Here is a 26,542-nt window from a genome sequence, read left to right as displayed (position 1 = left end):
CTGCTCCAAGGAGGCAGTCTTTTGCTACAGTTAATGCTGGTTTCAGGCTAACTTTCTGTTGCCAGGGCCCAGGAGTAAAGTGGTGGGGAGGAGGGAAGATTTATTATTCAGACTGTTCCTGTCCTTCCTTCACTTTCTTTTTTCTTTAATATCTTTTTCTCTTAAATGATCGATTGTAATCCAGAACAATTCAGGTGCTTTACTAACAAGAGAGGAGTTTGTGCTACCAACTTGGTACTGGTACTTTTTTGTTATTTTCTTTTTCAATATGAGACTCTTTAGGGTTCCTATTCTCGCTAGTTTATCTCGTTATTTCCACCATTAAGCCTAGGATTAACTTTGTTTCATACTATCCATATGCCATCCTCCTGGCTAAAAAAGTCATTTTCCAAACTTAAGTTACCTGAACTGAGTCAACCATCTCTATCAGCACATCATGGATTCCATTCTCTGTCCCTACCCCTAATTCCACCCTTCCTGTTTTCTATCTGTTATTCTTGCACTTTAGAATTTACTAGTGGGCTAGTCACCTAGAACCAGGGGTGAGGAACCTGCAGCCTCGAGGCCACATGTAGCCTTTTAGGTTCTCAAATGTGGCCCTTTGACTGAATCCAAACTTCACAGAACAAATTCTCTTAATAAGAGGATTTGTTCTATAAAGTTTAAGACTCAGCCAAAAGGCTACACCCGAGGACCTAGAAGGCCACTGGTTCCCCATCCCTGATCCTAGGCACTCCTTTCTGGATCATTCATCTTATATTTTATTTCTCTATGAATCTAGTTTTTCTAAAATACTCTCAGTTATTTACAATGCTGCCTCTCTCCCTCAGAACCTCTGTTTCTTATCCAATTCAACCTACTTGGTCCAAACTGGAGCTCTCCTTCCTTTTGAAGGAATGAATCACCATATATCCCTTTAACAAATTATACAGCTCAAATGCAGACCAGCATGTTAAATACAATTAGGGTCTTGCCCTAGGAAATCCCTCTAATTGTTCACTGTAACAACTAAAAAATACTTAAGGATACAAATTTACACATCAGTATATTCACTGTTTCTCCCCTCAACATACAATCACTTTTTGGAAAAAGGAATCTACCTGTACATACATAAAATTCCCAATCCCACTAGCATCTGTTTCTAAAGGGAACACTCAGAAATACTCATTTAAAAGAATTAAGATTCCATTCTGTGCTAAAGGAAAGCAGCCAGTTATGAGAGCAGAAGGTTAGAGGGAATTTGTGGCCTAAGTGCCTACTTAAAAAATACACCATGAAGGAAGGAGAATTCTTTTGGGGTGAGGAGGGTTTTGTTTTTGTTTTTTAGAAATGGCTACCAAAGAGGAAACATGCTAATGAATATGAGTAGAATAAACAAAAACCAAATTAGAAAACTGAAACCATAGGAAGTAAATTAAAACAGCATCCATTAATATTTTTAAATGAATACTGCACACATAGTTATTTGTTATTTTTGGGTTTCTTCTTTGGGGTTGATGCAAAATTTAAATACAGGTAAAATCCCAACATAACGAATTCTGCAATAGCTCCAAATTCTTTTGCTGCCAGTGAATTGTTACAAGAATACATTGCTGGATATCATATTCTCAGGCTGCAGGACCTTGAGATAGAGCTTATTTGTTTCTTCAAAAAGCAAGGCTTTGTATTCAGTAGGGGACTTGGGGAGGTATCACATACACACCTTCCCTACCCTTTTCTTTCTCCAAGCTCCAGATCTTTTTGGTAGTTGTTTTGGTGGGTGATTTGAGAGTCTGATAAACTTTTCAGGTGAGGCTGTTGGGATGTTTGAAGTAAAAAAGGATGAGTAACATTGAAGGGGCCAGTGCTGCTTGATGGCAGGTAAGACCCCTTATATTTATATTTTAACACATCCACCTCTGCCCCCCACAATCACTTTTTGTAAACATTAGTATAATAATAATAACTCATTTTAAGCTTTAAGGCTTATAAAAGTCTTTGCTCACAGAAATCTCATGAGACAGGCAGGTAATACAAGTATTATTATCCACATTTTACAGATGATGAAACCAAGTCACAGACAAGTGAAGTGATTTGGCCAGGGTCACACCATGAGTATCAGAGCCAGAACTCAAACCCAAGGCTTCTGACTCCAAGGATCAGGTAGTTTTTGCTTCAACTCAAGACATCTCTTCTCCTTTCCCTCTCATCCTACTTACAAAGTATGCAGCACAAACACACACAAAAAAGTTATTGTTAACTTGGAAACACACTAAGCATTAATTGTACTTATTAAGAATTTACTGTGACTGGTCAAGTAGAGTAACAACATATCAATATAAGTCACAGTAGGATGTGGAAACAGGTTTGTATACAAAGCTTTCCTTTGGAATGGTATTGATTTTTATGGGATTTTACCTGCAACTCTCCCGTCATTATAATGATAAATCACAAAAATAAAAACAGGGTGGCCACTTACTTCAATATTATAGAAGGCATTGGAATTTCAAAAAACTGCTCACAGATGGGCACAAAGGGCAAGAGGCCAGTGTAGAACAGGCCAAGAATGAGCAGAACACGTTGTAGACTGAAGAGAATGGGGATATCTGAATTCTACAAAACACACATGTATAATATTATGCATTATTTCACAACTACTTAACAAGACAGGCTTAGCAGGTAATCCTTAAAATTTCAGTAGGACAAATATTAAAGCTTAATACAAGTATTCTCCAGTTATAAGCAAGAGTCTTGCAAACCTTCATACATATAAATGGTTGGCCCATGGTATACTGAGGTTCCCCAAGACACTGGGTCCCCTTCTTTTGGCAGACATGGCCTAGAGACGCCTATGCATGAAGCATTCCCCAAGCCCACCACATACCCTTCTTACTTCATGCAGGGTGGTCTGCAGGTGCCAAAGCTGATGTCCTATTTAGCAAACATTATTAAGCATTTATATGGAAGTTCAGGTTCTCTAGGCTAGCCCACAAAAGCTTAAACCACAAAGTAACTGAAATACTGTATAATTACCATGAAAATGAACAATTAAGTAGTAATGACTAGCATATTTATAAAGTCATGGTATACACAGTTGGTTGCCAATAAAAGTTACTGAGTGAATTAGAATAAAATGTATGATTGAATTACAAAGCATGTTGACAACTTATTTTACAATGCTGTCAAGAGGCCAGAAATAAAAAAGCACAGGGCATTGGGTGGCTAGGTGGCGCAGTGAGTAAAGCACCGGCTCTGCAAGCTCTGAAAATATTTGGGGGTTACTGTTGCTTGTGATTGTTGCTAAAAATTGTGATGTTTGAAAATGATGGGATTGGAGGTCTGGGCTTTTTAGTAAGACTCTCCCCATAGCTCTTAGTAATAGAGCTGGGACTGACCAGCTGGGTGTCTGTGTGTGTCTCTCTCTCTGTCTCTGTCTGTCTCTGTTTCTGTTTCTGTCTTTCCCTCTCCACGCACTGCAGGGGATAATCCTCCACCCAACTCCTCATCATACACTCTTAATCCTATACTGTATGTGTTTCACACTCAATTCAGTAAAGGCCTAAACAGAATTCTAAGACTTCTGGGTTTTCATATTAGCTTTTCTATCCAAAGAGGCCTTGCCAAAATTGTAATCCTTAGTATTTTAGGATTTCTACTTGAGATGGGGAGGTGGGGGTCCCACTGGGTTGTATTCTATTTTGTATACCCAAATACATAGCACACTATGTTTCTGACCAGAAACTATTCAGTTGGTAGAACGCCTTTTCAATTTTATTTGACAGGTGTAGGAGGAGAAGGAAGAGATACTTAGGCTACAAAGTTTAAATCAGGATTCCCTTTCAATTCCAACTAAACAGGAAATTTCTAATTAAAACAAACATCTAATGGACACATGTGAAAAAAAAAATCAGGGCTATGGTCTCCCTTGGTTTTAAACAGAAGAATGCTATTACTAAATATTCATTTGTGCTGTCAAGAATTCTGAGATAACTTAAAGATATAGTCCAAACCTAAGGCCTCCACAATTAAGCAAAACGATCTCTGCTGACCTACTGTTTCTACTCAATGCTATGTCTTTTTTTAAATAGAAGTACCAGAATAACAACTGCTCTAGAACTACTAGAAATAAAATAACCACTGTAATCTTTTATAGGCACAATGACAAAAGAAGTGAATCATTCTGGTTTTTGGAGGAGCTTACCTCTTTGTGACACTTTTCTACAATTTCATATTTGGCGTTGCCCCACACTGTCAAGTGTTCTCGTTTGTACTGAATTACCAACTCTGAAACCTGCATTTGAAAAATGAAAACCTCACATACGTGTCCAATTCCACTCATACTATTTTCATTTAAAAAAAAGATTTCATCCCCACCCAACTCTATTTTAGAGTACATAAGTGATCTAAAATTAAACTACCTGAAACACCAAAATGATGTAATTGAGATTCTCTCACAAACTAAAAATTATCTACACTTCTCATTTTTCTAATTAATTAAAGAGTAAGAACAAATTCTTGCCTAAATAGTTGTAAAATGCAGAAACAAGCTCATAATGGCATAAGTCAATTACTTAAATAGCAAATGATCAGGCCTTCAGCTTTTAAAGTTCATTCTAAAAATAGGCTCTCCCATAAAATGGCTTTAAAACAACAATGACCCTCTAAGAGATTACTTACCCTAGTTCCATTTGTGTTGTAAAGTCTGATGCAACATAGTCAGAGGAAGTAATAAAGTATAAAAATATCAAGTAATAAAGTGCATACCTTCTTAATCAGCAAATTGTTATTGACTTTGATATCAATGTTCACTGGAGTGTGAGGAAAGGCTTCAAAAACTTCTTTCAGTAATGGAATGCGCTTGTCTTCTCCCTCACTTTGGCTTCCTGAAAAAATAAACATTATACCATATGACACAACGGCATGTAGTCCTACAGATGAGAGGGACGTTATCCTGCTCAACTATGAAGAGTATATTTAAACTCATCTGTCTTAATTATATGAACATTGGTTCACTTCAAAGAAATCAAGCACTCCCCTTAAATCTAACTGGTAGAATCATGTTCATTATCTTGTTTCTTGGCAAAAGGCAGAGCTTTGAAGAGGCTTCTTTAAAACATCTTCATCACCACCAAAAATTCTTGCTCTAAAATGTCATCAATCCTTTCTTAAGTCATTGAGGCTAATGACTAAATATTCAGAAGAAGAGATAATCCAGCTTGTTTGCTGAGGAATCAATCTAGGGTTGTACTCTTCAAAGAAAAAAACATTTCATGAAAAACTGGAAACATCTTCCACCTGATGATTGTGGGGGAGGGATACTCTAAGTAATATTTCCATATTACTTTACCAGAGACCTTTTGGCCCTGTTCATTTACCCAACCACTATAAGCCAAGTCAGTCACATCCCCTTTCCTGTCTACACAGCTCCTTTTAATCCATCATCTCAAATCCTAAAGCAAATGAAAATGTTATTTTTTTCTGTTACAGATTTACAAAGTCTACTAATTAGTGTTTTTAAAAGAGAAGCAGCAGGTGAATGAGAAAAGACTGATCTCTATTTTGAGGTGTCTGGAAAAAAATTATACATAATCTAACTTAATACTAGCTAATATTTATATAGTACTTACTATGTGGCTAAGTGCTTTAAAAGTGTCTCATTTGATCCTCACAACAATCTTGGGAGGTAGGTAGGTGCTTTTATTATCTCCATTTGACAGATGAGGAAACTGAGGCAAACATAGGTAAAGTGGCTTGACCAAGGTCACACAGCTAATAAGTGAGGCTGGATTTGAATTCAGGTTTTCCTGATGGCAAACCCAGAACTTTAACCACTGTACCCCACTTAGCTATCTTCAACTTAAATTTTCAGTTGATATCCCCTAGATATAGATAATATGAAATCAGCATGACAACCAAACATAATTCCTACAGGATGTGAATAATGGTCACTAGAACCTTAAGTAAGGTGGGATCCAGGGCACATATTAGGAACGGGGAAAAATGTGAATTAGACAAAGATCAAACAAGCAAGAATGACCAGGGGATCAAACTTAGCACTCCATTAAAGAGTAGAGATACATGGGAAAAAAAGGTACATTTGAGGGAGGGAGAGAATTTGGAACTCAAAATTTTAAAAATAAATGTTTAAAATTGTTTTTACATGTAATTGGGGAAAAATAAAACACGATCTTTTTTATAATGAATTTTTTTGGGGAGGGAGGAGGGTAGGGCAATTGGGGTTAAGTAACTTGCCCAAGGTCAAGGTCACACGGCTAGTAAGTGTCTAAGGTCAGATTTGAACTCAGGTCCTCCTGACTCAAGGGCCGGTGCTCTATTCACTGTGCCACCTAGCCACCCCAACATAATCTTTTTTTAGAAAAGAAAAAGCTGTGTTCAAATTAGAGAGGTGTTAAATTAAAAGCTGTCTGGGCTAGCAGAAAATCTAATAGAGTTAAGCAAGGGAGGTGGACACATATGGAACTCAATGACCAACTTGAAGAGTTTTACAAGTCACATTAAGAACACGAAAGCTAGAGCAGATCAGAATAGTATCAGATGGACTACAAAAGCTGGTGAGGAAATTGTGTTGTTTTGTTGTTGTTTGGTAGAAGGGACAGGACCGGCACTAGGGATTGGGGGAAAGGGGGCCAAGGGGGAAGGAAAATGAATAATGAATGAGGAAGGAAAGCAGGCCTACTCAAATTATTTTAATATTTTTTAGGCCAAGCAGAATGATCCTTGAACTAGAAATGATACAACTACAACAAAAAAGGCTTACAGGGAGTTGAAACCACTTGAGAGGATTTTCAGGGTCCTTGTTATAGCTACAGCCCAAATAAGCTAGCACAAGATACAGACAGAAAGGAGGCAAGTTGGCCTAGATGAGTTCTGATGGGCCTATATCCTAGGGTGCTGGAAAAACTAGGAAACCTTTTCCCTGTATGGACCCCATGCCTGGAATGCTTTCCCTCTTTATCTTCATCTCCTAGGCTCTCTGGTTTTCTTCAGATTTCAACTAAAGTCCCACCTTCTGCAAGAACCCTTTCCCAGTCCTCTTTAATCTTAGTACTATCCCTATTTCACCTGGTATATTTATCTTGTTTGTACATACCATATAGACCTTATTAAGGGAGCTAGGTGATAAGGTGGATAGAATACCAGGCCTGGAGTCAGGAGTTCAAACATGGCCTCAGACACATACTAGCTGTATGACCCTGGGCAAGTCATTTAACTCTGCCTCAGTTTCCTCATCTGTAAAATAAGCTGGAGAAGGAAGAAAATCCCAAATGGAGTCATGAAGCATCAAACATGAATGAAAAGGACCAAACAACAACTTTTTGTATATGACTTGGTACTTACCCATTATCTCACCTTTTATGGGGAGATAGGTGGCACAATGGATAGAGTACCAGACCTGGGGGCTGGAAGACTAAACAACAGACTGAACAACAACAAATCAGAGTTAAGGGAAGTCTCTAGCTGGAATGCCCCCAATAACCTGCACTCACCTTCTGCTATATAATACTAGCTGACATTTAGATCGTGCTTTATGGTTAGCAAAGGGTCCTCAGCTCATCTGACCCTCACAGTCCAGAGAAGCAGACAATACAGAGGTTCAGAAAGGATAAAAAAACACTAATCAGGGATCTGCACCGTCTCCAGGGGCCAAAGCAGGAGGTGTTAGCCAAAGCCCCACACCATATTTTGGCTCCATCCAGTGCTTTGTAGGGCTAGTGATCTGAATTATAAAAGGGATGGCAGGTAGGCGGGAGCTAAATGGTTTTCTGGAATTTAAACTACCTGCAGTAAGTTTTCTATTTCTGAAGTCTTAGAGGGTAATTATGTTTTATATCTTTTTATTCTAAAATTCTATTATGAAGTTTTAAAACTTGAAATATTAATTTTAATTGAATTTTTATCTGAAGGAAAAACTAGCAACCAGGATGGTAGGTTAGGGGATTTGACCAAGGTGGTCAAATACTTGCAAGTGGTATGTGCTAAAAAAAATTTAACTGACCTCTGGGAAAACAAAAAATGAGTACACTTTTAAGTTTAATTTTCTTTATTCATATTTTCTCCACTTTCTTAAGCCTAGATAATAAAAAAAAAAAAACACTCAGACACATATTTAACCTACAGGCCAGTGACCAGTGACTGAGAAACAAGGGTGGGCCAAGATCATAGAATGGGCACTGAGGGCTCTGAGTTAGCAGCTCAAGAACACTCAGAGCAGATCCTAGACTGAAACCCAGGACCAGGCCAATAGCTAGTGGGTTTTCCCAGAGGTGCCAAAATTCTAAATTCAGTGCCTAAAGTTCTGAGTTAAGCCTACATAGAGCTCAGAGATGTCAGAGATGATGCTGGATTCTGCCCCAGAACAGGACAGTAGCTTAGGCTCTAGAGCACAGATTCAGAGTAGACCCAGCACCTAAAACTCCTAGCATGAAGTCTTCCAGAGCAAATCTTGCTCAGTCCCTCAACCAGGAAAGAAGCACAGGGTAGGCAGGGAGTGGGGTTGTCTCCCTGAGGTCCCAGCTAAACCAGCAACTCCTGGTTGACCAGACCAGATGACTGGATGAAAGCCTATACAAAAAAGAAAGAACTATTACAAGGCCTAGGGATGCCTAAGACATAAACCCTGAAGAGGAAAATAACTCTAAAACATTTACAAGCAACACCTAAAAGAAAAACACAATTTGCCCTCAAGATCAAATAAAATTCTTAGAAAAATTATGCTTTTCAAAGAGTTGAAAAATGAAACAAGTGATCAGAGGAAAGAAACTAAAGGTATGGAGGAAAGTCTTGGAAAGAGAATTGGCACAAGAAGTATAAAACTCATTCACCAAATAGCGATTAATGACTCCATGAGGCAAACAAGAAGTATTAAAACAAAGCCAAAAGATTTTTTAAAATTTAAGAAAATATAAGGGATCTCATATCAATAGCAACTAACTTGCAAAAAAGATCGAGGAGAGATAATTTTACAATCTAATTTTAGAATTACCTGAAAGCCATGAAGAAGAGCTCAAGGGGGTGGCTAGGTGGTGCAGTGAATAGAGCACCTGCCCTGGAGTCAGGAGGACCTGAGATTCAAATCCAGTCTCAGACACTTAACACAAAAACTAGCCGTGTGACCTTGGGAAAGTCACTTAACCCCAATTGCCCTCCAAAAAGAAAACAAAAACAAAATAACAGCAAAAAAAAAAAACAAACCAAAAAAAAAAGATTTGTTTCCTTAGGGTGGCTAGGTGGCACAGTGAGTAAAGTGCTGGCCCCAGAGTCAGGAGGATCTGAGTTCAGTTTCGGCCTTAGACACTTAACACCCACACACACACACACACACAAAAACTAGCCGTGTAACCTTAGGCAAGTTATTTAACCCCAACTGCCCTCCAAAAGGCAAAAAAAAAAAAAAAAAGACATGCTCAAGTCAGACCAATCTCATTTCCTATTTTGATGGGGTTACTAAACTGGTAGATCAAAATAATGCTGTAAATATAATTTACCTTGATTTCAACAAAGCATCCAACAGACAAGGTGAAAAGATGTAGGTGAGGGGTGGCTAGGTTGCATAGTGAGTAGAGTGCAGACCCTGTGGAGTCAGGAGGACCTGAGTTCAAATTTGGCCTTGGACACAACACAAAAACTAGCCCTGTGGCCTTGGGCAAGTCACTTAACCCCAAATGCCCTCCAAAAAAAGGAAAAAAAAAGATGTAGGTGAGAGGTCTACTAAGAACCTACGTCTCTTAGAACCAAAGAGTGAAAAGAAAACAGAAAGAATCCACTTGTCTCCTCCCGAAAAAAAATTTCAAAATGATAACTCCTAGGAACAACATAGCCAAAATTCAGAATTTTCAAACTCCAAAAACAAAACAAAAAAGATTTTCCTTGGGGCTGCAAAAAATACTTCGAGCAGCCACAAAGAAAGGATTTAAGTGCTGAGGAACCATAGTCAGAATCACACAAGATTAAGGAGCAAAGAGATGTATTCCAAAAGCCAAGAATAACCTACTTAGCAAAAACTACAGGGGGAAAAATATATCTTTAATGAAATAGAGGACTTCCAAACATTCGTAATACAAGACTAGAGCTGATTATAAACTTTGAAAAATAAACACAGGAGTAAAAAGAAATACAATTTTGGAATCTAAAAATGTTTATCCCTATATCATGTTGGAGTATCTGTATAGTGCCAGGCATGGAGCTGTGTTACATACAGAACATGCCCAGAGGGGTTCAAAGACTTTGTGCTTTGGCTGTCTTGGGCACACAGGTCTTTAGCTAAGGCAGACACTATTGGGAGATGGAGATGAGAGCAACATTTGTGAATACTGGTTCTCTGTAAAGGAGCCCTGACCAGGAGGGAAAGTACACATTACCATCATGGAGACACAGCCCTGCCTTCAGATTTTTTCCTGGCAAGTACTTACTATGTTCTGACCTGCTTCATAGATATATATATATATATGAAATAAAGTAAGACTGCCCATGCTTATATAGGGTGGGGCTATTTGGGGGATTATGATTTTGAAACTTGTATTTTACAATGCCCTCAAAGGTGCTCCCATGTATCCCTGTTTCATCCTTTTCTGAGCCTCTTGGGGCCCATTTTTTCACCTGGCACCCCCTGCTGTGAACAAATGTAGGTGCCATAATTGCTGCCTCTGGGCTTTCTCAGATGAAAAAACACATAGAACAGCACAGGGCTCACTCATTTAGGATGGTTCAAGTGGGAGATGGAAGAAACTCAAAACCAAACTCCACAATGCAACCTTAAGGATGATAATACTTACCAAATGGCTATTGCTTGGTGTCCCCCAAAGGTCAAAAGCAAGGTATAAAATCCAAACATCTGAAGTTCAATTAAATAATCAAATTTATGTAGCTTTTCTTGAGCATAAATTATGTGGAATGGGGGTGGCTAGGTGGTGCAGTGAATAGAGCACTGGCCCTGGAGTCAGGAGGATATGAGTTCAAATCCAGCCTCAGACACTTATTACAAAAACTAGCCATGTGACCTTGGACAAGTCACTTAACCTCAATTGCCCTCCAAAAAGCAAAAAATTAAAAATTAAATTATGTGGAATGAATGCACAATGTCAGGACTTGAGGGATATCTGTATATGCATAATCCCATTATCCATTTCCTCATGGAATTTATAATCTATTAGGGGAGTAAGGATTAGACATAAACTCAAATGAATACAATACAGAGTATATAAAAGAACTACAATGTAATATCATATTTCAAAGGAGAGAGAGCTCATATCTGTCTGGGAACCAGAAAATATTTCATGAAGGCAAACATAGTTTTAGGTCCTGGAGGAGACACAGACTTTATGCATTTTTTAATAAATTCCTATTCTCAATGAGTTTACATTAGAAAATTGAGGTGTCTTGTTAATATGCAAGTGAACACATACAAAAAATAAAGAATATATTGCTGTTATTTGGTATTTCTTCTGTGACTACTTTCACTAACATAATTAAATCTGAAATGTTATGAAGTATTTGTCTATTATGCTTTTTCAATCATTCAATCCTCTACTCTCAGGAATAATAGAACTTGACATCTGCTAACATCATTCACTTTAAAAATAAACACACATTTTTATTGGGAGGATGGGGGAAAAATGTAGCTCAGGAATCATCTTCAATAAAAGCCTTTCCTAACTTTTCCAACTGTTAGCCCCCTCCCTTCCAAACTACTTTATATTTAATTACTTTGTATATAAACTGATTTGTTCACTTTATATTTATTCTGTACATATTTTTATATGTACTCATAGTCTCTTCCATTAGAATCTAAGCTCCTTATGAGTAGAGATTGTTTCATTCATGTATCCTCAGGGCCTTGAACAAGTGCCCAGCGCGTGTTTAATATAGATGTGATTGCTGACTGATTTTTTTTTCTTCACCAAGTAGTCTTCCAATCTCAATTTAGTCTCCCGAAGTGCCCTTACTAGGAAGAGAATGCATTGAATGGTCAATATGATATTCAATTTATTTGACAATTAAGGTTTTCCCTATAAGTTAACAAAATTTGGCATGTGGGCACAATAATCCCTAGGCAAGCTTGGATAGAATGAATCAGTTCTCTCTCAGTTTAATTACTTCTAGATGAACTGGAAGTTTCACTCTGCAGAAATAAGAGATCCCAGTCCAATAACTCAGCCAACACATGAGCCTCCACCCAAAGTCATTGACAAATTATCTACGTGACTAGAATCATTACTAAGCAAATATTTGTTTCTGTTTCTAGATACAAAAGAACACATTAATGAAGTGTTTAAGATGACAGTGGAAAATATTACCTTTTTGAAATGTTACCTCCAATCTGCCAAGGTAAGGTGGGAGTTCCTTTAAAAGATAAAGAGAATGTTAGCTTTAGGAAAAAGATTGGTCTTGTTTCTCCATATAAGAGGCAAAGTAATTTAGGAAAATATAACAAATCTTTAATAATAAACAATATTTTTTATACATAACATCTCAGCAAAATTTCCGTAAAGATTACTTCTATCTAGCAATAAAAATGACCAAGGAAACAACCTATAATATTGATAGAAAATTGTTAATATAAGAACAGAAATTGTTAATACCATAAGTAATATTTGCCACTCACTTAAATGATCTTTGTAAGGTCACAATTTCATTAATGCCCTTACATTCCTACTCTTAAGGTATTTACTCTTAATTGCCACACCCTAATTTAGTTTCCAGACCCCCCCACTAAGGGAGGCCTAGTGAGGAGGCCAGCTCAAGCTGGATCTCAGCTTCTAAGTGTCCCTGCCCCTCCATTGGGATTCATGGTATGAAGGGCAAAACAGCCAGAAGGAAGTGGCTTTCCTTGCCCAGATTGCTAAGGGCCATTGTATTCTGAAGACCAGACATTGCTATCTTACCTACCTCCTTCCCCTCTCCTCTTAAAACTATAAAAACTTTTTCATGGATCTTTTTGGTGGGGAAAATCCATTGGACATATCCCAGAGAGGCAGGTTTGCTACTCTACTATCTGAATTAAAGAGGCTTTTATTCCTCAAAATGGTTTTGATATATTTTAGGACTTGACAGTACTATTAAAAGTTGGTCTTTTTTTTTACAGTTTAAGAACTAAAACTAATAGAAAGTTTCATGTGATTCCTACCTACTACAGGAAATTTTAAATTATTAGATAAAGAAGCTATAAATTTTATTTTAGAGAATATAGTAATTTTAATCAAATTATTTTTAGACATTTTATTTTTTATAAATTTTGTTTTAGAGAACATGGTAATTTTCATTAAATTATTTTTTACCAAAAAAATCTACATTTGTTCACTAAACCTTGAGTACATCAGGAGGAGATATCAGCAGGCCTTTGTGATGCCATGATCATTAACACTCAAGAACTTTCCCCACCTGTGTAGTTCAAAAGGATAAGATTAAATCAACTATTTTTGAATTCTTAATTCTAACATCTACCAACCTCTATGCCATTCTCCTACATTCACACCTCTGTGTCTTTATCACAGACACATTGTCATTCCAGATCCATCATCATTCTTGGTCACTTAACTATCTTCATAACAATCTGAACGTTCAGCTCCTTAACCTCAATTCCCATTTGCCCCTCTATTTCTATCACTCACTAAATTAGTGCCAAGCCCAGACCTTGCCATCACTAGAAATTACTCATCAAAAGCACTTGTCCTCCATCTTCCAGCTGTCCTGAACAGCCTCTTCAAAGTCATCACAATCATCAGTCTCTGTGTTCTAGGCCATCTCTGGTTTAATTTTCTACTTTCATGGTCTTAGGACCTGAGATTTAAAGTTAAAAGAATCTCAGAGGTCATCTAGTCCAAGGCCCTCTGGAGGCAACCAAGTCCCAGAAAGATTAAATGACTTAGCCAAAGTCACCCAGGTTGACTAGAACCTGAGGTTCCTAGACTCCACATCCAATGCTCTTTCCCCAGACCACTCCCTCCTTGCCCCCAGGGTCAGCCATCTCAATAACAGTCAGATCTCTCATTCTCTGTACCAAGAACCTTCCATAGATCCTACCATACTACTGTAGGGAAATATTTTATACTTGTTGGGAAAAACTTATTTATTAATATTATTTGAACCTAGTTTGTTGTGGCTAAAAATTGGCTGACCTCAGATATGTTCCCAGAGAAGCTGTGAAGGCAGCAGGGAATGCTTGGATGCCACCCCATGACAGTCTTCTGTCTTACTATCTTCCTGTCACATAACCCATAGCTGTGGTTTCCAAACCTTTTCTCTCAAGCCCCTTTTCAAATGACCATGGATTCTACTTTACCAAGAAGACTGAAGAGTTGCTCCAATATGAGCTTCTTCACCTTCCCTCTACTACACTTGCCTCTTCCTGTAGTCTCCTCCTCTCTAGCCTGAAGATTAAGTGGCCCACCTCCTTGCTAAAGTTAACCATCCATCCTATCATCCATTGCCTTCCCTAGCTTTCTTTACATTGTCTAGTAAACAACAAATTTTAAAAATCTCTTCCTTTGATCCAATTGTCCCTTCCAGGTATTTTCGGCTCCGAACTTCTAAAAAGTCCCATCTACATTCACTGCCTCCATTTCCTAACTCACTCAGAAACCTAGAAACCTAGCTTCCATCTCTACCCCTCTACACTAAAACTATTCTTTCCAAGATTTCCAATGAACTCTGAATTATCAAACCCAATGACCTCTTTTCAGTTCTAATATTCCTTAACCTTTTTGTCATTTCACATTACTAACTCCTCTTTCAGGATGCACCTCTCTCCTGCCTCTCTGCTATCTCCAATCAGTCCCACTGTTCCTCTTCCTAACACCCTTAGTGAAGGTGGGGGACACTTCCCCTAAGACTATCTCCTTTGTCTTCTCTTTTCTCTCTATACTTTCTTCCTTGGCAACCCACTACAAGAGTTTCAAATGTTACCCCTATGCAAATAATTCCTACATCTATACCTTTAGCCTCAAATTCTCCTCTGAGCCCATTACCAGGATTTTCAATTATTTGCTGGAGATCCACACTTGGATGTTCCACCAGCACTCATTATATTTAAAACAAAACTTCCTCATGAAACTTGCCATCTTCATAATTTCCCTATTTCTGTTGGTGGTTAGGGAATTTCTCAAGACTGGATTTTTTGAGAGCTTAGGGAGAATTTGTCTTCCCAGAAGGTCAGTAAGACAGGAGGTCAAATAAATAGAGCAGCCAAACTGAATGAAAGGAAAACAAGTTAATTAGCTTACTAAGGAAAGACTGCTTGTGGGTAGCAATATCAGCTTCCTAGGGTACAGGCTTGGCTTTTTCAGAACATGCTGCCAATCAGTAGCATTCTATGGCATTGGAATAAGACAGTCAGTCCCTATGGGAAAGTTGGTCTGGAAAGTTGCTAGTTTTGAGTTAAGTCAAACATTTGGGACGACATTTGTGTGGCTGAGAACAGCTAGAGTGTCTATCAATAACAAAGCTTTAAGTATTCAGTCTAAGTAGGAAGGAGGTAATTGAGTCAGGTTTTATTATTCAGTCTAGAGCAGAATGGGGGGAGTGGAGGAGAGAAAAAGGGAGTGTAATTCAGTCGAGCAGCACATTTCCAGCTTGAAGACACTTTTCCTCTACAATGATACCAGAAGTTATATTGGTCACTCAAACTCAAAATTTCGGAATCTTCCATCTCTTCAGTCCTCTCCACCCCAATCAGGTGCTAAATCATGTCAATTCTAATTTCACAATTGCTCCTTTCCACTCACAATAAATACCCTGAGACTCTCCTTTAGATCCTTATCCCTTTTCATCTTAACTACCTGGGCAAATGTAGTTCTCTCCTGTTTTTCTTCCTCCAGTCCTTTGTCCAATCCATCTTTTCCCTTCATACTGAAATATATCTTGCTAAAAGCACAGTTCTGACCATGTCCCTTTTCTGCACATTTTCTGTAGCTTTCCAGTGCTTAAAAAATAAAACGTAAACTTCTCCACGTAGAGATCAAGGCCCCCCAGCAACTTGACCCTAACTTATCTTTCCAGTTTTATTTCATATTCTATATTTCAGTTTAACTTAATCCTAAATGCTATCTCCTGATCTCCTCACCTTCACCTTTCCAACCTTTTCACCATGGCTCAGGTGCTACCCTTTCTTCCTAGAAGTTCACCCTAATCCCTCTCTGCTAGTAGGAGCTTTCCTCCCTTCTTAAAATCCTCCAGTCATTCAGTTTGACAAAGGGCAACCTATTTAATCACCTTCTAACACATATGTTCATCAACTATCCCCATCTCATCCCCTAACTCAAGAATATGTTCCTTGAGGCTACAGACCATCTCTAATTTGTATTTTCTGCACTTAGAATTTCTTATCATAACAGGCATTTATTAAACACTGGCTATATTTATTAAGTGCTATATTCAAGGTATTTAGCCAGATGTGGAGAGATATGGAGGATATAGACAGCCTTTCAGGGGAAATCAGGAAAACCTTTGCTGAGGAGGTGGCACCTCAGCTGAGTCCAGAAGGAAGACAGATTCTGAAATTCAAAGATGAGGAAGGAAGGCACTGAGTGCAAGTGACAGATGACAGTATAAAGACAAAGATGCTAGCAATGGTCTGTTAAGTTCAGGAAACAAATATGGGTTGGCAAGGAGTTAATGTATAAGATTCTACTGCATAAAGCCCTTAAGTTCCAGATGATTTTTCCTCACTTTTCCTCCATTCATTCCTTTAGCATCACTAGTGCTAAAATTGTGCCATCCCAAAGCACACACTCAGAATGCATTTTTACTTACACAGTACTTCAGGTCAAAGATGTTCACATTTATTCCAGTTGATCTCTTCAGATTCCCATCGTGGGATACGACCACTTGTTCATCTTTTGTGATATGGCAGTCCAGTTCCAGCATATCAGTTCCCATATTAACTGCACTAGAGCCAAAAACAAAACCAAAATGGTCATCCTGGAAAACACCTAGAATTTAAGCAAGCAATGGGAAGTATCTAAGTGGTCGTTTGCCTCAGATAACAACATTTAAGAATATTACAAGGGGAGTGGCTAGGTGTCGAAGTGAGCAGAGCACCGGCTCTGGAGTCAGGAGGACCTGAGTTAAAATCTGACTTCAGACACTTAACACTAGTCGTGTGACCTTGGGCAAGTCACTTAACCCCAACTGCCCTGCCTTTCCCCGCCAAGAAGTAATAATAATAATATTACAAGAGCAAATTAAAATGGTGAAAAGCAAAAGAAAAGTATTAAATACCTATCTGATCATAATCAAATATTGCTTCAACAGTCCACAAATTCTTTTAGCTATTTAGTTAAAAATTAATTGAATTGACAACAGAAGAACTTTTTAAATTCAATTTTATCAAACACCTATTATTCATCTCTTCTTACTTTGGTGAAACAAAGAAAATACTTTCAGTCTTTGTCCATGATTAATTTAAGTTTACTAGCGGAATACAGTATGAACACAAATAATTACATCCTAGATCCCCCCCCTCTCCAGAGTTTGCCTTGTGGGGAGCCCAGTTCAAAATGGATCTCAGCTTCTAGTGTCCATGCCCCCTCCATTGGGATTCATGGCATGAAGGGTACAACAGCCAGAACGATGTGGCTTTCCTTACCCAGACTACCAAGAGCCACTGGGGTCTCATGATTAGACCTTGTTACTTCATACTGCCTCCTCCCCCTCTTCTCCTAAAACTATAAAAACTTTTTCATGAGTCTTTTGGGTTGGGAAAATCCATTGGACGGGGGTGGCTAGGTGGTGCCTAGAGAACCAGCCCTGGAGTCAGGAGGACCTGAGTTCAAATCCGACCTCAGACACAACACAAAAACTAGCTGTGTGACTTTGAGCAAGTCACTTAACCCCAAATGCCCCTCCAAAAAGAAAACAACAAAAAAAAAGAAAATCCACTGGACATCCCCTAGGGTGGCAGGTTTGTTACCTTGTTATCTCAATTAAAGATGCTTTATTCCTCAACTCATGAATTTGATTTATTTCTGGACTTGATACCCTCCCACCTAGATACTAACCTACATTTTCAGATTTTCCTTCTGGTAAATACTTCCACACAGGCAGCTAGATAGCACAGTGTATAGAGCACTGGACTTGGAATCAGTAAGACTCCTCTTGATGAGTTCAAATCTAGCCTCAGATACTTACTAGCTATGTGACCCTGGGAAATGACAAACCCTGTTTGCCTCAGTTTCCTCATCTGTAAAATGAGCTGCAGAAGGAAATGGTCCAGTATCTTTCCCAAGAAAACCCCAAAAAGGGGTCATAAAGAGTCAGACATGATTGAAACAACTCAACAACAACAAAATACTTCCAGGTAGACCATTGTTTTAGGAGGGGCTTTCAGCTATGCTCACTTCACTCACAGCTCAACTCACTCTGGACTTTTCTTGCCCTTCCAGCAGCCCTGCTTACCCTCTTTCCCCTATACTGCCTCCATTCCAATTTATGTTGTCTCCCCCCATTAGAATTTAAGATTCTTCAGGGACTATCCTGTTTTCCTTTTCTCTTTTTCTGTATCTCCCACAAAACATAGCATAGTGTCTCGAACACCAAAGTTAAGTATTCATTAAATACTCCAATGGCTTAATGAAGTCACTATTATGGTTACTCCCTCCATCCGTATGAACTGGAAATGCTCCATATTTTGTCCATTACTTTTCGTAAATCTATGAAAATACACCATACATATTATAGGCCTGCCTCATGATTCTTTAATATTTTGTGGCTAGCAGTGTGAAGTGGGAGCAGTATCTATCCCATGAAAGTTAGGCTAGTTTTCCATTAAAAGGTAATGAAATCATCAGAATTTAACTGGTCCAGGGGGACTAAGTCTGAACTACCGACAGCTTCCAGGTCACCTAAGTACAGAAGACAATGTGCCAGGAGCCAGGACCTCCTCTGAGTGTTGGCACAACTCCTAACTAGCATATCACTATGGCAAATGCCACAGAAAAACTGTGCTGAAACAAATTAATGCTTGGTGAATACCCCTTCCAAGCCAAGGTGTAAGTGACTCATTTTATTCCAGATTTTAACCTAAAATAACAGACCACCCTGATCCAGACCTGCCCTAAGATATTTAGGGTGATTTGGCAGGACTAGATTGGAATGGTTTCATGGGTGAAAGTGGGGGAAGGGCAATGTGGACAGAGGAGAACCTGGTAGGATGCCCTGAAATAGGAACCCTTTTCACCTCTCCCTGTCTGGTCATCGTGTCAAGTAAAATTACAACAAAGGCAGAATGAGACACAGTTTTCTCCAGGGTAAAATAACAGGGTATTAACAGTGACTCATAAAGGATTAATAAAGTGAGTAACACTGGCCATCTTAGTCAAAAGGTCAGGGACCCCCAAAGGGAATAGAATATGTCCCTTTTTTGGGACACAGAAAAGGAGCTCTAGGTGATTGGGAAAGTCACAATTAGCTACAGCTAGGAAAGGGGAGACTGGCCTACAAATGTGGATAATCCTGCCCCTCCCTGGCAATTAAGGAATGTTAATTCCTTAATTCTGACTGTCACTGGCAATCTTGGCTAGAAAAAAAATAAAACTATTCACTCACCTACCTTTGGTTTTTACTTGGAAGCCTAGATCACCCCTAGCTTAAACAAGGGAAGAGATGGACAGGAGAGTTACCCCCCCCCCAGCCCAAGCTGGTTCTTTGTTTGTTTGTTATTGGGGTTTGGGGTTTATTTTATATATATATATATATTTTTTGTCCTTCGTTCTGGAAGGAGACCAGTGAAGTCAAAAGGGTGATGTCTTAATTTGCAAGTGAATTAAATTTAAGTGAGGGAGGGTTGTTCGAGGTCATCCATCAGCCTCAATCCCTCCAGAGTCATCTGAGTCCAGTGGCAAGACATAGGTCAGGATGACTGGAGATGTCCCCGGATGCAGCAGGAGACCTTGGTCTTCGTATGCTCAGGTCTTTCCTAAGTCTCAGTTTGTGTGAGGCAACATCCATTAGTTGATTTAAGGCTAGGTAACAATTGAAGCAAAAGATGGTCTAGTTTGCCTACTCTAAAGAACCAATCCAGGAGGGAATCCAATGAGGCTAGAAAGATAGACTGAGGCCAAGGTGTGCTGCAGTGAAGGCCCAGCTGAAGTTGGATAATGTGAATTCAACTTCTTACACGTTTGTGAAACTTGCACAGGGCTTGGAGAAGATAGCAAGGTACTAATTCCCTTGATAAAGGAGGAGAAATAACCTAGGAATTAGTATGTAACAGCCAACATGATTTGTATAAGGCAGACAAATGTATTTTAAAGGTGGAGAAGCTGTTGAGCAATGGAGGTAAAGGGTGAGTCTGAAAGTGGCAGTGAGGAGAAAGAAGTGAATACTTCCAACATGTAGCAGGGCATGTAAGAGAAGGAATAGCAGATACCTTCTAGACAGGGAGGATGCAATATCATCAGAAGAGAGCTAGGTCTCAGTGACACCTAGTAAATAATAGGATTGTAAGAGCAAGAAGTCCAGTATCAAGTGGTTTGTTCATTACAGATTTCAGAAGGCACAGTGAAAGAAGTGGGTAGGGGTTGGGGTGAGGATATGGATGGTATAAGGCAGAGGAGGATGAGGATCAGAGCAGAGGTGGGGTAGGAAGTTGAGAATTGTTTTCTCTTATATAGGCAGTAACTGAAATAAGAGACTCCCCTAGGTTAACAGTGGGTGGCAGGTGAATAATAAAGCTTGGTCTCCAAGGAGCATTACAGAGGGCACTCGACTGTGCCTGAGTTTGAATCTGGCTTAGTTTGCTGTTACAGTTGCTCTCCCTCTTGCTGTTGAGCCAGCAAACATTTGGGAGACAAGTTGTATGCAAGAGGGTAATGACCGTTTAGCTCCATTACTACAGACCACTGTTATCCATATTGAGGACTGGTGACTATTTCAGAAATGTCATCATCTGGGCTGTGGCCCTGATATGAAAGAAACTAAAAGATAATTACATTTATGATTTATATTTCTTTAAGGTTAGGGGCTTGACCACCCAGATTTCCCATCTCCCCAAGAATGTGAAACTCAGAGTAAACAAGTAAACAAACAAGCCCAGTGATTGTTGAATAAGTAAGGAGATAACTCAGAGTTAACTGGATGCCCTTGATGAATTTAAAGTCTGCAAACTATAGGCCAGTAAGCTTGTCTTTCTTCAATTCCTGGGAAAATTCAAGGACAGATCATTACAAAGATAGCTTTGGATATCTAGAAAAGGAAGTGGTGATTACAAAAAGCCAGCAGAGCTTCATCATGAACAGATAATGCCAGATTGACCTTTTTTTTTCTTTTTTTTGATAAGCTCAAACTTGTATTATCAGAGGAATGTTGGTTGTAGTTTACGTAGATTTCAATAAAGTATTTGATAAAATATCTCATATTATTTGTGTAGAAAAGATGGAGAGAAGTGGACTAGAAGTTAATATAATTAAATGGATTTGGAGTTGCCTGAATGATCTAATTGGTTGAACTTTTATCCCCATGACTACTACGTGATTTCATTTCTGACTACTAAGAAGATTCATTTTTTTTTTTTGCTTTTGGAGGGGGGAGGGTAGGGCAATTGGGGTTAAGTGAGTTTCCCAAGGTCACATGGCTAATAAGTGTTAAGTGTCTGAGGCCATATTTGAACTCAGGTCCTCCTGACTCCAGGGCTGGTGCTCTGCTCACTGTGCCACCTACTTGCCCCGAAGATTCATTTTCAAGTAACTTGAATTTTGCTCTCCTCTGGTGTCAGTTATCCACATCATTTAGAGGTAAATCTGAATTTAACCTCAAGTAAATCAACTATTACAGGGGTTCTTTTTTTTTTTGCCTTTTGGAGGGTAAATGGGGTTAAGTAACTTGCCCAAGGTTACAGGGCTAGTTTTTGTGTGTGTGTGTGTGTGTGTGTGTGTGTGTGTGGATGTTAAGTGTCTGAGGCCGGAACCAAACTCAAGTCCTCCTGACTCTGGGGCCAGTACTTTACTCACTGAGCCACCTAGCTGCCCCCATTACAGGGGTTTTTAACTTAGGGTTGTATGAGCTTGGGTTTTTGATACTTTAATAACTGTCAATATAATTGGTTTCCTTTGTAATTCTGTATATTTTATTTTATGCATTTATGTTGATAAGGGATCCATATACACTTTAACAGACTGCTGCCAAAGGGGTCCATGACACAAAAATGGTCAAGAACCTCTGGCCTATCAACACCTTTTTCATTAAAAAGAAAAATAAACTTAACCACCATCAAAAACAAATAATCAAATAAGTATACAAAATAAGAAATATATCACACACAAAGTTATAAGAATATGCAACCATACTTTTTAACAAAAAATCAAGCAAATAAACAACAAAAATTTCCGTGTCATCTGAGGTATAATTTCTTTCTACCTTGATGCTTTTTGAAAATTATTCCCTGCTATCAACCAGAAAATTTTTCTTTCTCTTTTGTTCCCTGAGTACAAATATTAGCTCATGATACTCACTCCCTCTTACTTTGAGAATTCCATTTCTGAGTAAACAACAAAGGAATGTTATTTGAGCATTTGCACAATTGCTAAAGAATAATGTGCTTTAGCTCAAACAAATCATTTCCTTGAGAAGCCCACTTGGTTGCAGAGTTTCTATTTCAAGACATGGTTTTCTTTTCTCCCTCTTTTTTAAGCAGGGGAAAATGTACATCTATTTATTCAGGATAAAACTTTGTTATGTTCTCTTCAAAATATGGGTGTGGGTAAAACATGGGAATATGGAATGTTATCTATACTACACTATCATGCACCTATGCAGTATTTTATTTAGTGTCTGAATGATATAACTTTCCAATTATCTTGTAAATTCCTAAAAATAAATAATGATGATGATGATAATAGCCCACATACTCTTTTTTTCCATATTCCACAGTACATGACACATTATAGTTACTCAAGAAGAGATTGTTGAATAAACCATAAAAGTCAAGTTTTAGATCTCAAAATAATAAATGGAATTAGAAATGTTAAGTTATACTCACCAAGAATTTGGATTTACTGTCATCAATGTTTTATTAATCAATATGAGGTTAAGGCAGGAATTTAAGCATAAGGAAAACTCATTTTCTGTCTACAGACTGATACTATTGAAAAATGAAGTCTTTTTATGAAATTCTAGAGACTGATGGGTATATTTTCTAGAAGATCTGTGCTGAAAGCGGCCATAGATAGCAACAAACCCAACATTCTCATTTTACAGGTGAGAAAAGAAACTGAGGTATGCTTATATTTCAAAACTCATAGCATCAACCACTAAATACCTAACTGAACTACAAATGCAGGAAGGCAAAGTAATAGTTTCTCATAATCATACCAAGTTCCCTCAAAAATATATGATATTATACTTTGAAAAAATTTCCAATACGTTAGAGGACTGACTGTGAAGCAACCTTTCCTCTTCTGGGCCAAGGTAGAGAGAGAGGGGAGATCTATAGGTGTAGAATGAGCCATACACTATCAATACATTGTCAATGTGCTCAATATGTTCATTTGTTTTGCCTGACTGTACTTCTGTGGTACAAAGGGGGATGGAGGGCAGTGGAAAAAGGGGGCCAGGAGTCACTGGGAAGTAATAACAATGCTAAAAAAAAGAAGTCCACCAATTTTTTAATAAGGTGTCCCCAAAGCAGAGATTTTCAATTTTTGGTGTCATCGACCCCTTTTGCAGTCTGTTTAAGCCGATTATCAACCCTTTCTCAAAATGTTTTTAAGTGTATAAAATACATGGGATTACAAAGGAAACCAATTACACATTAAAAAATTTAAGCATAAGGAAAGCTCATTTTCTGTCTACAGACTGATACTATTGAAAAATGAAGTCTTTTTATGAAACTCTAGAGACTGATGGGTATATTTTCTAGAAGATCTGTGCTGAAAGTGGCCATAGATAGCAACAAATCCAACATTCTCATTTTACAGGTGAGAAAAGAAACTGAGGTATGCTTATACTTCAAAACTCATAGTATCGGGGCAGCCAGGTAGCACAGCAAGTAAGAGCACTGGCTCCAGTGTCGAGATGACCTGGATCAAATCCCGGGCTCAGATACTCAGCACCACACCCAGGAATAACTGGCCCTGTAACCTTGAGCAAGTTACTTAACCCTGATTGCTTAAAAAAAAAAAAAACTCATAGCATCAACTACTAAATACCTAACTGAACTGCTTCCTTCATGCTCAAAGAGAACTGCTACAGGGACCAAGATGCCCTATGGGTATTCAGATATGATCACTTGCCCTAACAACCTAGTTTTATTAGCTCTAATGTAACAAGATCCCTGTTACATTATTCACCTACTTTCCAGTTCCAAACCTAGTATATGTAGGGATCTCTCCTCTTAAACAGCCTTCTGCTAACACCTGCTAGAGATTTATTTACCATAAGCAAGTTATATAGATAGCGTGTGTGTGTTAACCCAAAATATAACAAATATCTTAGGATCCTTGTTGTGAATAAACTTGCAGTGATATTTTATAAATGCTGCTAAATGATTTTTTCTAGTTATTAGCATGTTTTCTACTAGTGAAGTAACAAAGTTAAATCAGCAGAGTTAGTACATCTAGGACAGTTTGAGAAGCTAATGTAATTTGAGGAGAATCACCAAATCCAGCCCCTGTCACCTTACAGCCTGTGTGATCTGGGGCACATCACTTAACCTTTCTGGGACTCCTCTCCTTCACTTGTATACATAAGGAATATTAAATGTATATGTTTAGTAAAAAATACATTTAGCATATTTAATAAATATTTAATGTAAATATGTTGTATATTAAATCTATGACATCTAATTCATTAACTTGACATACTGCTAAAAATGAAACAGTATATTTAAGATATACTTCATTATCACTCTGGCCTACATATTATTTCAGGAATAGCAACAATATGTGTCTATTTTACCTTAAAAAGCACAGAGGTTCTAGCTAAGTTTCCAATGGGTTGTTGATAGGGCATGAGGAAAAAAAAAACTTTAGGGAAGCCAAAGGCAAGGAAAGAGCTGAGAAAAAAAATCTCTAGCTCTGAACAAGGATGCATATAGTTTCTGAATTAAACTATTCAAATGTTATACTGTTACTTTATTAATCAAATGTTCTCAAGAGGGTTACATAAAATAAACAGAAACATGGCTAGCATTGACTGAAAGCAAAAAACTATCTCCTATTGTTAACAACCTTGATTATGTGCCAACTTGTAATTCTATGTTACAAATTGCTTCCTTCATGCTCAAAGAGAACTGCTATAGGGACCAAGGTGCCCTATGGGTATTCAGATATGATCACTTGCCCTAACAACCTAGTTTTATTAGCTCTAATGTAACAAGATCCCTGTTACATTATTCCCCTACTTTCCAGTTCCAAACCTAGTATAGATAGAGGATCTCTCCTCTTAAACATCCTTCTGCTAACACCTGTCTTTGCTCTATGAGTTCCAATTCCGTTTTTCCCCCCTTTGGGGGGTGGGGAGGAGGGGAAGGATATGGAAAATTGAGTCCTCTTCTATCTCACTCAGGCTGGAAGGGCATGGGCATTTCTCAATGCTAACCCAAGTCCTTATAATCAAGGAAGCTTTAGCTCTCTTGCTCTCTCTCCCTCTGTATCTCTCTGTCTCTGTACTGTACCACTTCACCTCTCCTTAGGCAGTCTGGATGTTCTCCACTCCTGGGAGCTCACTATATTTGTGTCAAACTTATTGAACACCCAATAGTTTTAGCCCTGCTACACCTCAGAACTCCTGAACTCCAGTGCTCCTCCAGCCTCAGCTTCTTCAGTAACAGGGATCCCAGGGAAGCACCTCCAAACTTGGTTTCCCCAATCCATTAAAAAATGTGTTTTAATTAACCTAATTTATAAGTATCAACAAAACCAATTAAGCATACTTTGCACTTTATCACTTTGGCAGTTGAATGGAAGACAGATTTTGTCCTGGGGAGAGACCAGGTTGGGAAACCAACTAGCAAGCTATTGCAATAGTACAGGGGAAAAGTGATAAGGTTCTTCTCTAGAGAGAAGGATATAGGAACTACATGCAAGACTGACAACTGTTTGCCAAAATGGAGGAGAAGAAGCTGTTGACTCTGAGGTTACACACTCAGTATATAGATGATGACACACATTCATGTGAACTATAACACTCCTGGAAGCGTTGGGGTTGGATACATAGTGTCTATTTTCATCACTACTTAGACCTATTTACATTTGAATACAGGAACTCTAGAATATATAAAGTATTCATAAACACTGAATCAGTAATTCTATCTCCTCTTGAACTTGCATTCATTCTTACATAAGTGCACATACATATACTTCATTCTTACATACATGCACATACATACCGTGTTTCCCCGATAATAAGACACTGTCTTATTATTTTTTTGGACAGAAAAACACCAGAGGGCTTATTTTCAGGGGAGGGCTTATTTTAATGAACATTGACAGCAATTTTAATAAACAGGTAAATGTGAACAAAAAAATGTACCTTTATTCAATAAGCAAATCGCTGGGGAAGAACAGGATGACGTCACTGCTGCAGCTTGGAGCGCGGCATGCGTTTCACGGGG

The 26,542-nt window shown here is 38.4% G+C and overlaps 1 protein-coding gene across 1 annotated transcript in view; it reads right to left on the bottom strand.

Annotated features, from left to right (window-relative positions):
• GDPD1 (glycerophosphodiester phosphodiesterase domain containing 1) overlaps positions 1–26,542 on the bottom strand; it is a 60,668-nt gene that overhangs the window by 7,715 nt on the left and 26,411 nt on the right. The window contains exons 3-7 of the mRNA XM_069078070.1: positions 16,747–16,882; positions 12,294–12,339; positions 4,744–4,862; positions 4,181–4,270; positions 2,459–2,592 (exon numbers count right to left, since the gene is read on the bottom strand). Of these exons, the coding sequence (XP_068934171.1) occupies positions 2,459–2,592; positions 4,181–4,270; positions 4,744–4,862; positions 12,294–12,339; positions 16,747–16,882 (525 nt within the window). The remainder of the gene's footprint in view (positions 1–2,458; positions 2,593–4,180; positions 4,271–4,743; positions 4,863–12,293; positions 12,340–16,746; positions 16,883–26,542) is intronic.

This window comes from Petaurus breviceps, unplaced genomic scaffold (assembly GCF_028583685.1).
Source record: "Petaurus breviceps papuanus isolate PSGF00001 unplaced genomic scaffold, PetGlider_PUasm1.0 91023, whole genome shotgun sequence".
Classification (NCBI taxonomy): Eukaryota; Metazoa; Chordata; class Mammalia; order Diprotodontia; family Petauridae; genus Petaurus; species Petaurus breviceps.
Note: the sequence above shows the minus strand (reverse complement) of the source record. Positions and strands in the feature narration are given on the sequence as shown.